The sequence below is a fragment of the Diadema antillarum genome, unplaced genomic scaffold (assembly GCF_040938485.1).
Source record: "Diadema antillarum isolate AM-2024a unplaced genomic scaffold, OU_Dant_1.0 seq00001551_RagTag, whole genome shotgun sequence".
NCBI classification, from domain to species: domain Eukaryota; kingdom Metazoa; phylum Echinodermata; class Echinoidea; order Diadematoida; family Diadematidae; genus Diadema; species Diadema antillarum.
This window is the reverse complement of record NW_027272280.1, coordinates 764922-779000: the sequence shown is the minus strand read 5'-3', so window position 1 is coordinate 779000 and position 14079 is coordinate 764922. Positions and strand designations below refer to the sequence as shown.

Sequence of the window (14079 nt, the reverse complement as noted above, 5' to 3'; positions counted from 1 at the left end):
TGAAAGAAACTGAGAGTATGAGAGGCAGAGACAGAAAGACAGACAGACAGACAGACAGACAGACAGACAGACAGACAGACAGGCAGACAGACAGATAGATAGACAGACAATGCTTGTTCTTGCAACTGGTAGGCATCACAGAGTATCGGTAATCATGGGTATTTGTGAAATTCCACATAACTTGCCTCTCTTTTAAAAAAAAAAAAAATGTCCAGAATTCAGCACATGAGATATATACTGAATTCAAACACACATAATTATTTATGCACTAGGGCAGAAGCTCTCATTGCAATGATCCAACCTTTCTACATCAAGTGATTCTTCCAAGTCCTTATGTTTTGAGTTTGCTTGGTGAAATTGGATTCATAATTACACCTTCTTTATAATCATCTTTTTACCGGAGAGTAATATCTTTGAGACTTGAAACAGTGGCTTGACACAGTAGTATTGGCAAAGTGGAAATAATGCATGGACATTGCTTTATCAATACTCTAGGAGCTAGAACTACGCATAAAATTGATCAGCTTGTTTTGATATCTTTCACCCACACTGTTATCTGCTTAAAGTGTCATAATGGAAGCAGAGTCAGCATTTTTCTTCCCCAAAATGCAACTGCCTACTACGAATATCCTAAAATGAAAGTCATATGGTACAAGACAAGACAATCTTTTATGCTGTCAATTTTAAAAAAAAAAGGCGACATGTGAATACTATCAAAGTAGAAGTGCCTTTTCTAACCAAATTACTCAACCAGATAGGATGCTGAATCATGTCAGGATTTGGTATCAAGTAAAGTTTCAAGCAGACATCCCTCAGTATCGGTCTCTGCTCTCTGTATAACCTTCTGTGTATGAAGTTTCCTTTGCAATACATCATTCTGAACACTTTTGAGGAGAAACACTTGATACATTTAATGATACTGCATGCAATGTAGAGATGTCAAATCCTCTCTAGTACATATACACACACGTGTCCACGATCAGGATCAAACACTATGGTGATTCCGTATGAGGTCTTTGACTGCACTGATGAGTCTGGTCACATATCTCCAGCCTGGGGTGACACTGTTCATGACCTCACAGATAGACTCCTCCCTAGATTTGGATTGGTAGAGAAAGCAATAAAAACTTCATGAATACAAGGTCAGTTTCTGGGTCATCACTTTCTTATATCATGAGGTAAGCTTCCCCCCACCCCCCCATCCCCAGACCCCCCATAGAGCACGGAAATATCCCAGTCTAATAACCCTTTCCTCCCGCAATGCTTCGCGAGCCTTCAATGCCACCAAAACTATATTCTTTTTGCCTGTCGACAGAGAATGGACAGGTTGGTAATCCACCTGTGCGAAAGCAGTCAAGAAGTACATGTTTCCCCTTTCCGCTGTCAACTGCATGTGCCATTGAACAATGCAAAATATGGATCTGATGTGAGATATGAATACAGCATGCGCTGATGGGCTCGCAAACTCTTTTGTTATACCTTACAAGGGTACCCAAATGGACTCATCATCGAAAGTCAAATCTAGTGAGCTCAGCTTTGATTGCTAAGCTGCCGTCCCATGACAAAAGGAAGCAACTCTGTGGAATGAGTTTCAAAATGAAGAAAATATTATTGTTTCATGAGGAAATCTGTAGAGTTGCTCCCTTTTGAATGTTCATATTTTGAAAATTGGGGTCATGCAACCTCAATTTCTTCACCATCATGTAGAGCATACAAAAAAAATCCCCCAAATCTAGAAAAGAAAAATAATTTTGATAAAATTCAGAGTTACTTCCTTTTGTCATGGGAGGGTAGTACATACGCCTTCATAAGACTTGTATACAACTGTAGCAGAACAAGCACACTACAACATTGGAAAACGTAACTTAGACAAAAATACACAGTTTTGATACAGAAAAAGAACAGATATTGATAGAAGAAACTCTAATATTTCAATCAAAGTCATTTTTCTGGCGAGTATATCACAAACATAAATTTAGGCCATGAATGCTGAAACTCTTGTACACATTTTGGGAACCTGGTATACCAGGTTCCGTTTACCGGTAGGAGTTGACGCCACAGGAACCTAGTACAAGAGGTTCCCGTATGAAATCGATTAAAGAGGTGTATCAATGTTCCCACTATTCTATTTTGAACAAAGGGAACAGAAATTCAATCATAATGGATTATTCTGTATTCTTTTGAGGCACTCACACATTAAACAAGTGACTGCAATTAAAAATGAGTCATTTTCCACAAAGTTAGTAGCCCTCATATGCATGCAAAAGCATCTTGATGTGTGTCTTTTTTCAAAGAAAATCATAAACACACGATTTTTCACATGGAACCAGAAATCCTATGCACTCTGAGAAAATGGGAAATTGATGGCACATTTTATCACTGCCAAAGCATAAAAGTCGACAAATGTAATTCCATCTATGACAATTGCCATCCGTGCATGTTATGTGTGATTCTGTGGACACAGCAAAGCTTGCAGAAAAGGTATCTCTGCAATAAAAAATACCCTCATACTGGAAGTTATTGCTAGGAGTGGCAACCAGCTCTTACCTGATGCTACCAAATCTGACTGTACAGGTGCAGGGGATGGGCGTGGCGGGGTACTGACCCGGCAACAAGTCCAGATGGACAGAGAACATGGAGTGGGCTTCCTCGCTGAAGAACTTGACTGATAGCCTGGAAGAGCGGAACGTCAATCAGTTTGTGAATGGATGTGTGCAAAGAATATTGAGCAGGAGAATGGATGAAAGAAAGGGAAAGGAGAAGGGATATAACATGAATGCTTGAGGAGGCAAAATGGATCAGATTCTAGGAGAAATTACAAGTCGTTACCCTTTTCATTTGTGAGCATTTTGTATTCACTTTGTATATCAGACATTTATGATACAATTTTACATGAAATCTCATAGAACTTCATCTCGACTGAGACAACAGAAAAAAAATAATAATGGGCACACTAAACATGCAAGTAAGCTGTAAATGACGACTGAAAAACAATAATGCTTTTGATCCCACAAATGTTTATTAACAGTTTTGTGTTAACTTTCTCCAACTTGTCCAAAAATGACCACCACACAATGACAGTGACTATGTTTCATCTAAGTAAAGAGGTTTCCTATTTTGACTGTTACTCTCTGTAAATAAGACCATATTCTCAATTTGTATTATAATGAAAACCAAGTGAAAAAGAAGTAACTATCCTGCGAATTGAACCCACATCCCCTACTGCTTTGACCAGAAAGTACAGAGACCAACAGCAAAAAAAAAAAAAAAAAAATTGTTATGGTCATTTTCCTTTCCATTTCACATAGTTTCAGCTGAGGTGAGGGAAAGTTGCAGGACATTATTGTGATAATTCTACAGTTAGTCCTCTTTTACAGCAGGTGCTAGAAAAAACTTGACTGCCAGCTCACCTGTTTTTGGTTACCGTAATAGGATGCCAGAAATCCACCTCGCTGCACTCCGCCTCCAGCAGTCTGGCTTGGATGACCATGTCCGAAAGGTGTTGCATCAGCTGATTGGGGGAAATTTATGGGAAAGATAGTGGTCATTAACTTTCACTACAAGGGCACTTCCATCTCCACGCCCATTGTGGGGTTGGACAGTCCAAACTCAAGATGTCTGATTCACAGGGTACTTTGTTTTAAACTGTGAATGAGATCTGCAATTTTCCATCATGAGGCTTTCTGGATGAGCACAAAATAAAGACACAAAAAGGGGGTTTAAAGAAATGTTGTTCCAGACCAACAGACAATACCCTCCCACCCACCCACACCAGGGTGGTCCACATCTTGAAATTTTAGCATGTTGCAAGCTCAGAATCTGAGAATATTGCAGAAATTGTATGTGCACGGAGCGCACATCATGAGCATGTAGTACGCAATATTTCGCAGCATATCTCTCTTCATGCTCTCCATGCTGCTTACATTCAATGTTCTCTTTCACGTTTTGCATACAAATATCCAAGTACCAGGTAGTTTCATGTTTCTTATGTTTTTCACATGTTTTTCACATGTTTGAATACATTTTATTTTGAGCTTGTTGCAAATTTTTGAGGATGTTGCATAGCATGTTACTGGCTTTTGAGGATGTTGCGCAAGAATTTTAGCATGTTGCAGCGACATGCTTGTGGACCACCCTGCCACACACACACATACAATCAGAGAACTCAAGATAAGAAACAATTTCTCTTTCTTCTACATGATATGATGTTGCTTTGTTTAATCATAGTGATGAATGAAACAAAAGCAAAATTGTATTTTGTATTATCACATTTTCTGGAGACTGGAAAATATAGAATTACAAGCAAATATGGCTCAACTGCACAACTTGCCTCATCAAAATAGGACTAAATTTTCCATTCAAAGAAAAAAAAAGAGAGAAATGGCTTAGCTCTAAACTAAAGGATATTTAGGCTAAATGTCAACATTCCTTAGTGAAGGGAGCTTTACTACAGTGTATTTCAAATAACCAGTGTGTTAAAATCAGCACATCTTGGTGGTCCATACCAATAAAGGGAAAGAGGAAAGACCACGAAGATCTTGGTTTGTTGAACTATTCATCTAAGGTCAACTGACCTGTTTTTAAATAGGTTGAGAAACCATGTAGATATTAATTTTCATCTTTTTTTCTTTTTACTACCACACGATCAAATCAATCAGATACTGGTAGGTCACACAACATCCCTAAATCTATTTCTGAATGCTGAAGGCAAAGACAGAAAGAGAGAAAGAGAAAGAGATTATGAAACAAAGTCACTGAGCATAATTAACGAGAAGCCAAGACTTCAGATTCTCACAAACAAGAGGAAGAGATATATCTCCATGGAGGTTTGAAGGTCTCTAAAGGATTAATTGCGATGTCTCTAATTCCAGGGCAAGGAAGGGGAAGGTGAAGTGGGAGTGCGTGGAAGGTATTACCATCAGGAACCAGTGCAACACATGTCAACATGTCTGGAATAAAAGATGTACTCAAGCCAGCCAGCATTTCATACGTGCTGACTGGAGACATTGTGTGCAGTACAAACAATATGTCTGCATTGAGTGGTAAGTGATTAGACTTCATACCAGCGGAAGGGCAGCCCGGGTGGGGTAGAGGGACTTCAATCTCTCGCCATCAACGCTGCTGAAGAACACAGAGTGTGCCATCTGGGCTGAGGCGCAGGCGTCATCTATGGGAATAATGAAGATGGATGAATCATTGAGATAAAATTTTGGTGGTTTGCTGTTTTTTTCCAAGTAAACTTCTTCCCATCAAAGACCACTGTCACAAGTTCCAGGAGCAATGATGCTGAAGGCTTCAATAAACATTTAAAGTTCTGATATTACATCTGTACTCATTTTACACATTTTCAGATCAAATGGAAAGAGTTGTAATATGATGTACACAAAGTATCAAGTATAAATGAGACAACGTGTCTTTCAAACTTCTTGTTTGCACACACGGGTTCATTCTTGTTTACAAGTGGTTTGTGAGAACCAATGAGAATGCAAAGTTATATTCCACATGAGACTTTCATATTTTGAACATCATCACGGCTGACAATGTCTGTAGCCCAGGGGGGTGTTTCATCAACGTTTGTCAGCGCTGACAATTTCAGCAAAATCCTTCATTTTGATTGGCTGAGATGCTCTGGTCACTGACAGTTACTATGGTGATTCAAGTTGTCAGCGCTGACAAACGTTGATGAAACACCCCCGAGAAATGTTACTGACTTCCCTTCCCCTCAAGAATATAAAGAACACAAAATGCATGCAAAAACACATACATATTTTGCTTTCAAAAATGGGGAAATGTGAAGTACGCATAAACCATGCTGAATAAAATTTCTATATCTGTACTTGCCAAGAGTTTATCTTATTCTGATATGTCACTCACCAGCAAGTCTGCTCTCCATTTTCAGACCAGACAGTTTTGCATCATCCCCTGTGGCATCATCTGACAAAATAAGAGAAATACAAAAGACAAAAATATAATAAAGAAAACAAGTTTTAATTCTGCTGCGAGCCTTTCACAGGGCAGTAAGTAGTGTCATGCAACAATTTTTTTTTCAGCCTGCCTGACCTGCACATTTTTATCACTTTATAGCTTTTTTTAAAAATATGTCTGTAGTGGCATTGGACAAAGATGACATAGAAATACAGCGAGCATTGATTAGAGCAGACTACGGAACTGGACAGGGTACTGGTCATTCAAGGCTGACCGTCTGATCTCTTCTAACCACGATATGACAAAAACAGTGGGCACAATGACAGGAAACCATACATAAAACAGTGAAACTAAAGATTTCCAACAAGTCAAGGCTGCAACTCTGAAAACCTTGGAAAACTTGGAAGACCTTTCATCAATTTGATTTCTCCTGGTCTCAGCAGATTAAAAAAAAATGAATAAATAAAAAAAAAAATGAAAAAAAAAATGTTGTGCAATTGCTTGGGTTGTGATACCAGACATACGTGGATGCGGGATGCAGAGAAGCTAAGGAAATGACAGATATTGTCTGTTGTTGTACAATTAGTCTGCTTCATAAAGATGATAAATCCCCACATTATAAAACATACTTTTTTTTTAAATGAATAAATCCTCATCTTTGATACTGATGAAAAATAACTCACCACATTGTGCAACAACAATCAGTGAGTCACACAGGAAGGAAAACTTGTAGCAGTTGTCAGCAAACTCCCTTAGCTTCCATTCCTGTAATCTGAGATTAAAAATAAAAGAAAATCGAACATTAAACGTAAAGAATCAAATAAAAAGAAATTGAACATCACTGAAGGGGATTATCACACCATTGTCCAACATTATTGCCATGTGCGGGTAATTAAAACTACATCTGACCTAAGGAAGCAGTTATGCATGAGATAAAGTGCTTTTCCATATTCATTTTTGGATGATATGCCATTACCACAGTAACATACTTTCCATTACAACTGTCCATAAGAGTACTTTGCACAGGAAAATTTCAAGACTGATATGAGCTCCAAATTTATTTGATGAGTTTAAAAACATTAGAAATAGTTTTCTCCACAAGCATTTACATGTAGATTTCTTGCCAAAATGTTGTTACCATGGCAATGCATTTTCTGCCACTCTTATACAAACAAACAAAAAATAAACAAAAAAAGATCCCAACACAAATATGTTTGTATGATATCATTTTAACTTCTTGAACACTTGGGAAGTTGTTTTCTTCTCCTACTTCTTTTCCCCTTAGTGCCAACGCAATCTCATCAGTTTGAAGGCATCACATTTACTTCATAGACATTTGAATGTGTTCAACCGCGAACCGCGAAAAAAAAAAACACGCGAAAATAACAACGCACAAGTAAGTTCAGTTAGACCCTCGCAACCGCGAAATTATTAAACAACACGCCAAAATGTCCTCCAAGTAGCAATTCGCGAAAATATCTGTATGTGAAAATTTCATCTCGTACAGTAGTCAGTTTTGGAATTTGCTCAGTGCCATAAAGAAGCACCCTCACAACCATGCTGTGAGAAGCACTGACAAGGATTTGAAAATGCAAGGATGCACGTTGTTAAACCTTTTCTATATTTTGAGTGCGACGGGCACAGGAAACTCCATACTGTTGTACACACTGTTCAAAGTTCCTGGCTCAGAAAGGATTAAGAATTATGAAGGGGGTGAAGTAAGCAAAACACAGCAAAAATGCAGACCTCCCAACCTGACTGACTGAAAAATAGGGATGAACTGACTCAAAAATAGGAAAAAAGAGCAGGTCACACAGGAGTGTGTAGTAAAATTATCGAGAAAAATAGGAAATTTTCATTGAAACAAGAGCTGGAAATGGTCAAAATTCAGATTCTTTCCTCCATATTAGGAATGGTTGGAAGGTCTGAAAATGTAACTGCCTATATAAAAATCAACATGCTCTACCTCTGAATCATGATGACTTCCTGCCGTGCTCTCGCCAGCTCAGTCTCCATCTCACTGATGCCATCCTCTTTTCTCCCCGCCCACTGTCTCAGATCCTCCCTCTCCGTCTCCAGCTCATTAATTTCTCCTTGCAGTCGTGATTTCTCTGTCTCAAGGGTCCCTCTTTCACTGCAAGATTCATGAAAATAAAAAATGGATACTCATTCAAGTGAGGAAATTTTTACTGCTTGAGGATGGGCTGATTTTGCTACAACGTGCATTTCCCATAGACACCAACCCGAGTTTACTCTAACTCGTCTTCAGTGGGTCAATGCTCAATTATTTGGGGGCTATAATCAGAATTTTGAAAAGCATTTAGTTATTGAACACGGTTGTGTCCCAATGTATTTTGATATAAACAGCATTTCAACATGCTGATTCAAAATGCACAAAAAGGTGCATCTTAATACGAATGGCAATTTTCTCTAAATGTGTTTAACAGGGAAGCATATACACAAAATCACATATAAAGATGCTTATTTTGACATCATCTCAACACTTTTTTGGGTCACATGAAGTGGACATGTATGCTGAACAGCTCGCTGCAATAGCAATTTACAGTTTTTAAACAATGCACAATGCATCTTCAGGAAATTATCTCTTTCTTGAGCTTGAAACAAGTGAGCATTTACAGTACTCATGTGAACAGCATTTTGGATCACTGTTTCAAAATACTAATTCTGCCTTTGCAAATTCAGCATAAACACACCCTTATGAAATGCTGTATTAAAGACATCTTTAAGCATGTTGACAGCATTCTGCTGAGCTTTCTGACATCACGACAGTTAAATCATTTTTTTTTTTTTTACATATAAACAAAGTTCTGTATATCTGTGACAGAACAAGTACAGGGATTGGGGCAGGCTGGGCTGTTTATTGGGAAGGGAGAGACGTCAGCTGAGTTTGGTGTCTAAAGGTTTGCAGGTGGATTTGATCCAAATGTTGGAAGCAATAATGGCACAGCAAGTACCAGTTGTTTTTTTTTTTATTGAAATGGAAATGAAAGGCAAGGAGAGCTTTGAAATAAAACTCTAACATGGAAGGAAAGATGAAAAGGAATGTTGAAAGTCAGAGTCCCCTTGTAAACAAACAGAAAATCATAGAAAAGAAACCTGTCAAGAAGATTCTTGGACAGTTGACTGACTGCTAAACATCTAGCACTATTAACTCATTTCTGCCTACTAGACAATCATCCAACAACAAGCATCAAGGGTTGATTGTCTTGGGATATATAGTGTGAGGAAGTTACCGACACTTATGTCAGTCTTAGTTTGTTTTGTTTTGTTTTGGTAGTTGTTTGTTTGCTTATTACCTAGGTATTTGATTTTCACATACGTATATTTCAAATTCAATGTGGTGTTCACAGCACCATGTAAAATAATTATATCACCCTGATCACAGGAATTTATCCCGAGACCTACAGGCCACTCTTTTAACTCCATGAGGGGAAATATTCCAGCCTAGCTGCCACATTTTGGCACTCAACAAAACTTACTACAGCAGCAGTCAACTTTCTACTGGCTATTTATACTTACACAAAGGGAGGAAGACACATTGTGGAGAAAGCATTTCGTTGAAGGACTTAAGCACTATGGTGGCCCTCGTGGGGCATGAACCTCAAACCCACCTCACTGTATAGGCATGGTCATTAAGTCAATGTACCAAAACACCAAATAAAAGGGACAACTGTCCAAGGGATTACTGACATGGGATATCGAGTTCTTACTTTTCAGCATGCTTCACAGACGACTCCTTCTCTCTCAGCGCTGTTGTCATGGTTTCCAGTCTGGCCCGTCCCTCAAGTAGCTCCGCCTTCTCCTCCTCAGATGGAGGATGGATCTGCTCTAGGTCTGCTAGGGTAGTGTCGAGGGTAGCCTCCACTGTTTGTACATGAATCAACAGATACACATGTAGTAACATCAGCATTGTCCCAACTACTTTACACTATCTTTTTGGTGCCTAACGCTTGTCACAAACATATACTGTTAACCAGAAAGTTTTGAATGTATGAAACTTTCACAAATTTTGCAAGGAGCTGAGATTTGCAAAAGTTTTTGCTTACAGAATGCATTGAATGCCAGTTGTCAATTCAAGAAATTTTCATGCCGCAAAAAAAGGTCATCGGCTCCCATTTGCAAAAGTTTTGTGCCGCAAATATTTCTAGGTTTACAGTGACATCAAACTGCCACTCACTTTGGGATCTGATACAAGACAACTTCATTAATTTTTTTTTTCTATTTCCTCTACACTGGGCATTAACCCTTTGGTATAATAGATTTAAGAGTGATCTAGGTTCAAATCCCCTCAGTGCATGCATGCTTCGATGAGCTTATTTCTTCACAATGTCCATCTTGACCCAGGTACAGTAGCACATAATTATGGCCTGGAGTATTTGCCAATGCAGGAGTACTTATTTCGAGGGGGAAAAAAAGCCACAGAGAAACAAGTGAATGAGAGTTTCACAAGAAAACACAAGAATGAAGCCCCCAGTTATCATCTCACAAGGACTCACAGGATTTGATGTCCTCCACACATTGTTCGATGGTGGTGAGGCTTTCAGTGACTTTGGCCAACTTGCTGTCCAGACGCTTGCAAGAATCCTGCCATAGAGAAAAAGATACATATCATGCCACACTCACATTGGCTCTACCACTGCGGAACCGAATGTCATGTACATGTATTTTTTTTTTGTTTTTTGTTTTTCTTTGGGCCACAAAGCTTTCACAGGTGGACCAGAATGTCATCGAAAACTTTAAAAAATGGATCTGCATTCCATCTATAAACTAAGCCTCAAAAAAAAAAAAAAAAAGATTGTAGGAGCCAAATGGGGCCTCAGGATGAAACAGTTAAAAAGCGCAGGTCTAGGTAATGCCTGGCACCCAAGATTTACTTGTTTGACAGTTAAAAAAGTCTTCTCTGGAGTTAACTGCAGTAATTTACCTTGAAGTGTCCAAGATCTAGCACCTTGCCACTGGTTAAAGACTCAGTGGGCAATGATTTTCATTATTTTACCAACCAGAGACTGCTTTTGTGATTCATAACATACACATCTTTACGATTATAATAATAATAAGAAATGGTTTTGATTATTTGGAGGTTTTTGTTTTTGTTTTGTTTTTTGTTTTTTTTTACCATAGGCCAATACACAGAATGAAGAATCTATCATTTTGCTTGACTTGTGATCAGTAATTGTAATCTGATACCACAACCATGGGCCAGACCTACAAAAAAGAGCACATCAAAATGTATGTGAAACATCAGAGGAAACAGTCATGAATTTTGAAGGCGAGAAATTTAGCCACTACAAAGCAGCATAAAAACAAAATCTAGCTAAGGCCTATCTAATAGTCAATAGATAAAAATGATTCCAAATCATGAAGGGTCTCATATTCTGTTACCATGGCATGAAGAGATATATTTATGTTTTTAGAGGGCCTCCTTTGAAATCAGGGATAATTGGCAGCTTTGCTATCACTGCCACTACTTTTCTCAAATGGTGGTGCTTCCAAATACTGCCACTTTTGTCTTTTAACCATGACCATTCAAAGCACCAAACTCTGCCACAGTGAAATACCTCCATGGAGCACTGGACATTTTTCGTCATCTTCAGCCTCCAGCTCTTGAGCTTGGCCTTGGTGGACTGGGTACAGTACTTCTGCAGACTGATGACTTGTCGCCGCATGGCCGCCATCTGCAGTTCACAAGTTTTGAAGAGAGAACATAAGAGTGCTGAATACATGAAAGAAAGCTGTCCTTACATGCTTTTATCCATTTTAACATACCCCAGCACAAACTTTGGACTGACAAGCCATCTCTACGTAAAGGGGGTGCATATGAAGGGGAGCTACTACTTGACAGTCACAGAATTTTGGGGTAAAACTACAAATTGTACATTGGAACATATATTGAGAACATGTAACATGTTTATCATTCTTTTATTTATGACCTACAGGGAGACCCTGCACATCCAAGTAATCATCCTCATTTAAGTCTGGTCTAATTGCTTAATGTTTGATGATTTCACAACCCAGAACTCAGAGCCAAAAAATTATGCATTTATTTATCCTTTCTTTGTCTTTGTATTGTCCTGTCACTGCTTATGTTATCATACGTAACTGTGTCCTGTCCAGAGTATGTCTTCTTGAGTTGTGGGCTATACAGTATGTCTATATCCATATGTACATTTCTAATACTCCCTATCCATTTGTTTGGCTCTCCTCAGAGAGGCTGGCACATTACAAGCACTGGGTTTTTTCTGGGGGTTTTTTGGTGGGTTCCTCCATTTTTTTGCTGAATAAGTTTCAAACCTACCTTTTATTGTTATGACAAGGATATTTGTTTTAAAATACTATTTACTTATTGATTCATTTCATTGTCATTTCATTTATATCACTTGTTATTTTGTGTTCTATTGATTACTTAAAAAAATTACCTATTCAAGATTTGATGTTAGTACGTTTTGTAGTTTTTGTGTTGTTTATCATTCTCTCAATGAGTTCCAAGGAAAAGCTTTTATTTCTTGGATTTCCATAAGAGTATGTTATAATGAGAATGAGACTTGCCATGTCATACACTGTATGAGAATGAATACCATAGATGCTGTACATATTGCTTTAGCCAAACTATCCTGCAGGTGAGGGGGAATACAATCTTGGTTGAAATAACTTGTTATAGGGATAAAACAAATGATGAGTTTGAATCCAAAAACAGGTAATGCCATGTTCAAAGTTTTTTTTTTTAGGTGTTTTTTTTTTTTTTTTTAATTAAGGCAGTCATCAAAAAGGGAACAATTTAATCTCTTCAATGATACTGCCACTCATTACATAATCAGAAATATTTTTGAAGATATTACATTCATCACATACATTTTAATCATGACATGTTTGACGTGTGACATGTGCAACAAGTTCGACATTTCCTAAGGATTATCTCACAATTTTCACATTTTATCTTTCTTCTCTAATCTTTCATATTGGATATTTACATTTTAGTATACATTGTGAATTGACTGTTGTACTGGGAACATTTTAACATCTTTTAATGCATTAAACTATGGATATTTTCTTCACCACGTTGCGTGTAATTTCTGTACTCATTTTTACATAGTCCCATAATTACAAAATAATGTAAACATCGTTCTTGTTTGTTTGTTTGTTTGTTCATTTTTCCATCTGAGAAGATGGCTGGATAGCCCATATTCAGCTACGTTAAGCTGGTCTTCCATGGGGTCCAGTTGGATGTGAGATGGGACCACTTCACTGGGTTAAACACCCTGCTCTTTGCTATGAATGAATGAAGCGGGATCTTTTACGTGCATGAGTTGTTACTCTCTCATACACGGGACCTCCATTTAATGTCCTATCCGAGGGACAGAGTGTTTTTGCCTCTTGCTAGAGGGGACGGTATGCTTACACACAACATTGCTCAGTCCAGACTCGGGTTCGAACCCGGGCCGCGTGATCGTGAGGCAGACGCGCTACCGACTGAGCCAACTCACCGCCCGTTCGTCTGTATCTTGTTACTTTGGACAGCTATACCTTCTTCTGCTTTTGATTACTGGACTCTGACAGTTAACTTTTACACTGCGAGGTTCATGTCCTATGACATTCATCATCAAGCATTACTCGGTAAGTTTATAGCAAAAACATTGTGTACATATTTCGAACTCATTGATACATTATCTCTATACATGGCACCACAGTGAAACTCAAACCTCTACGGACGAATAAGTGTCAAGGACAACCAGGCACCTCATCCTTCAAATACAACTTCCGAAAGGTATTACCACCGACAGTTGATTGTATTCTATTGATCTCACTTTGAAGGTACATAGCACAGTGCCTGACGAAATTTTCTGTGACCGATTTCTACGCAGGAGAACTGGCACAGATATATCCAGATCTAAATTCTGAGATTTGCCGCCATTTCGCTTTGCAAATTACAACCTCATGTAGTGTCAATGACTCACTTCAGTCTTCACGGAACAGCTTGTTTGTGAAGTGCATACCATCTTACAATGAAGACCAGAACATTAGTGACATTTTGTGTTCTCAAATGTAAAGCCATGAAACACATTTGTATGCGATACAATAGTTTACACCTTCGTGTGGACCAGCTGTGCATAGATGTGAAAAGGATTCAACATGCTG

The 14079-nt window shown here is 38.4% G+C and overlaps 1 protein-coding gene across 1 annotated transcript; it reads right to left on the bottom strand.

The window, feature by feature from the left end:
* Positions 1 to 976: 976 nt before the first annotated feature.
* On the bottom strand, positions 977 to 11621 carry LOC139710651 (uncharacterized). The gene is made up of 10 exons (XM_071622572.1): positions 11505 to 11621; positions 10443 to 10530; positions 9657 to 9810; positions 7892 to 8059; positions 6609 to 6697; positions 5875 to 5934; positions 5064 to 5167; positions 3411 to 3511; positions 2548 to 2673; positions 977 to 1094 (listed from the first exon to the last, which is right to left on the bottom strand). Exons 1-10 carry the CDS (start codon positions 11619 to 11621, stop codon positions 986 to 988), a joined length of 1116 nt encoding a protein of 371 aa, XP_071478673.1. The 3' UTR covers positions 977 to 985.
* Positions 11622 to 14079: the final 2458 nt, after the last annotated feature.

Coding starts and splice junctions, on each gene's coding strand:
- LOC139710651 (XM_071622572.1), bottom strand. CDS start 11,621: ATGGCGGCCATGCGGCGACAAGTCATCAGTCTGCAGAAGTACTGTACC. Junction 8,060..9,656: donor TCTGTGAAGCATGCTGAAAA/GTAAGAACTCGA, acceptor TGAATCTTGCAG/TGAAAGAGGGACCCTTGAGA. Junction 3,512..5,063: donor CCCGGGCTGCCCTTCCGCTG/GTATGAAGTCTA, acceptor TCCCCCAATCAG/CTGATGCAACACCTTTCGGA.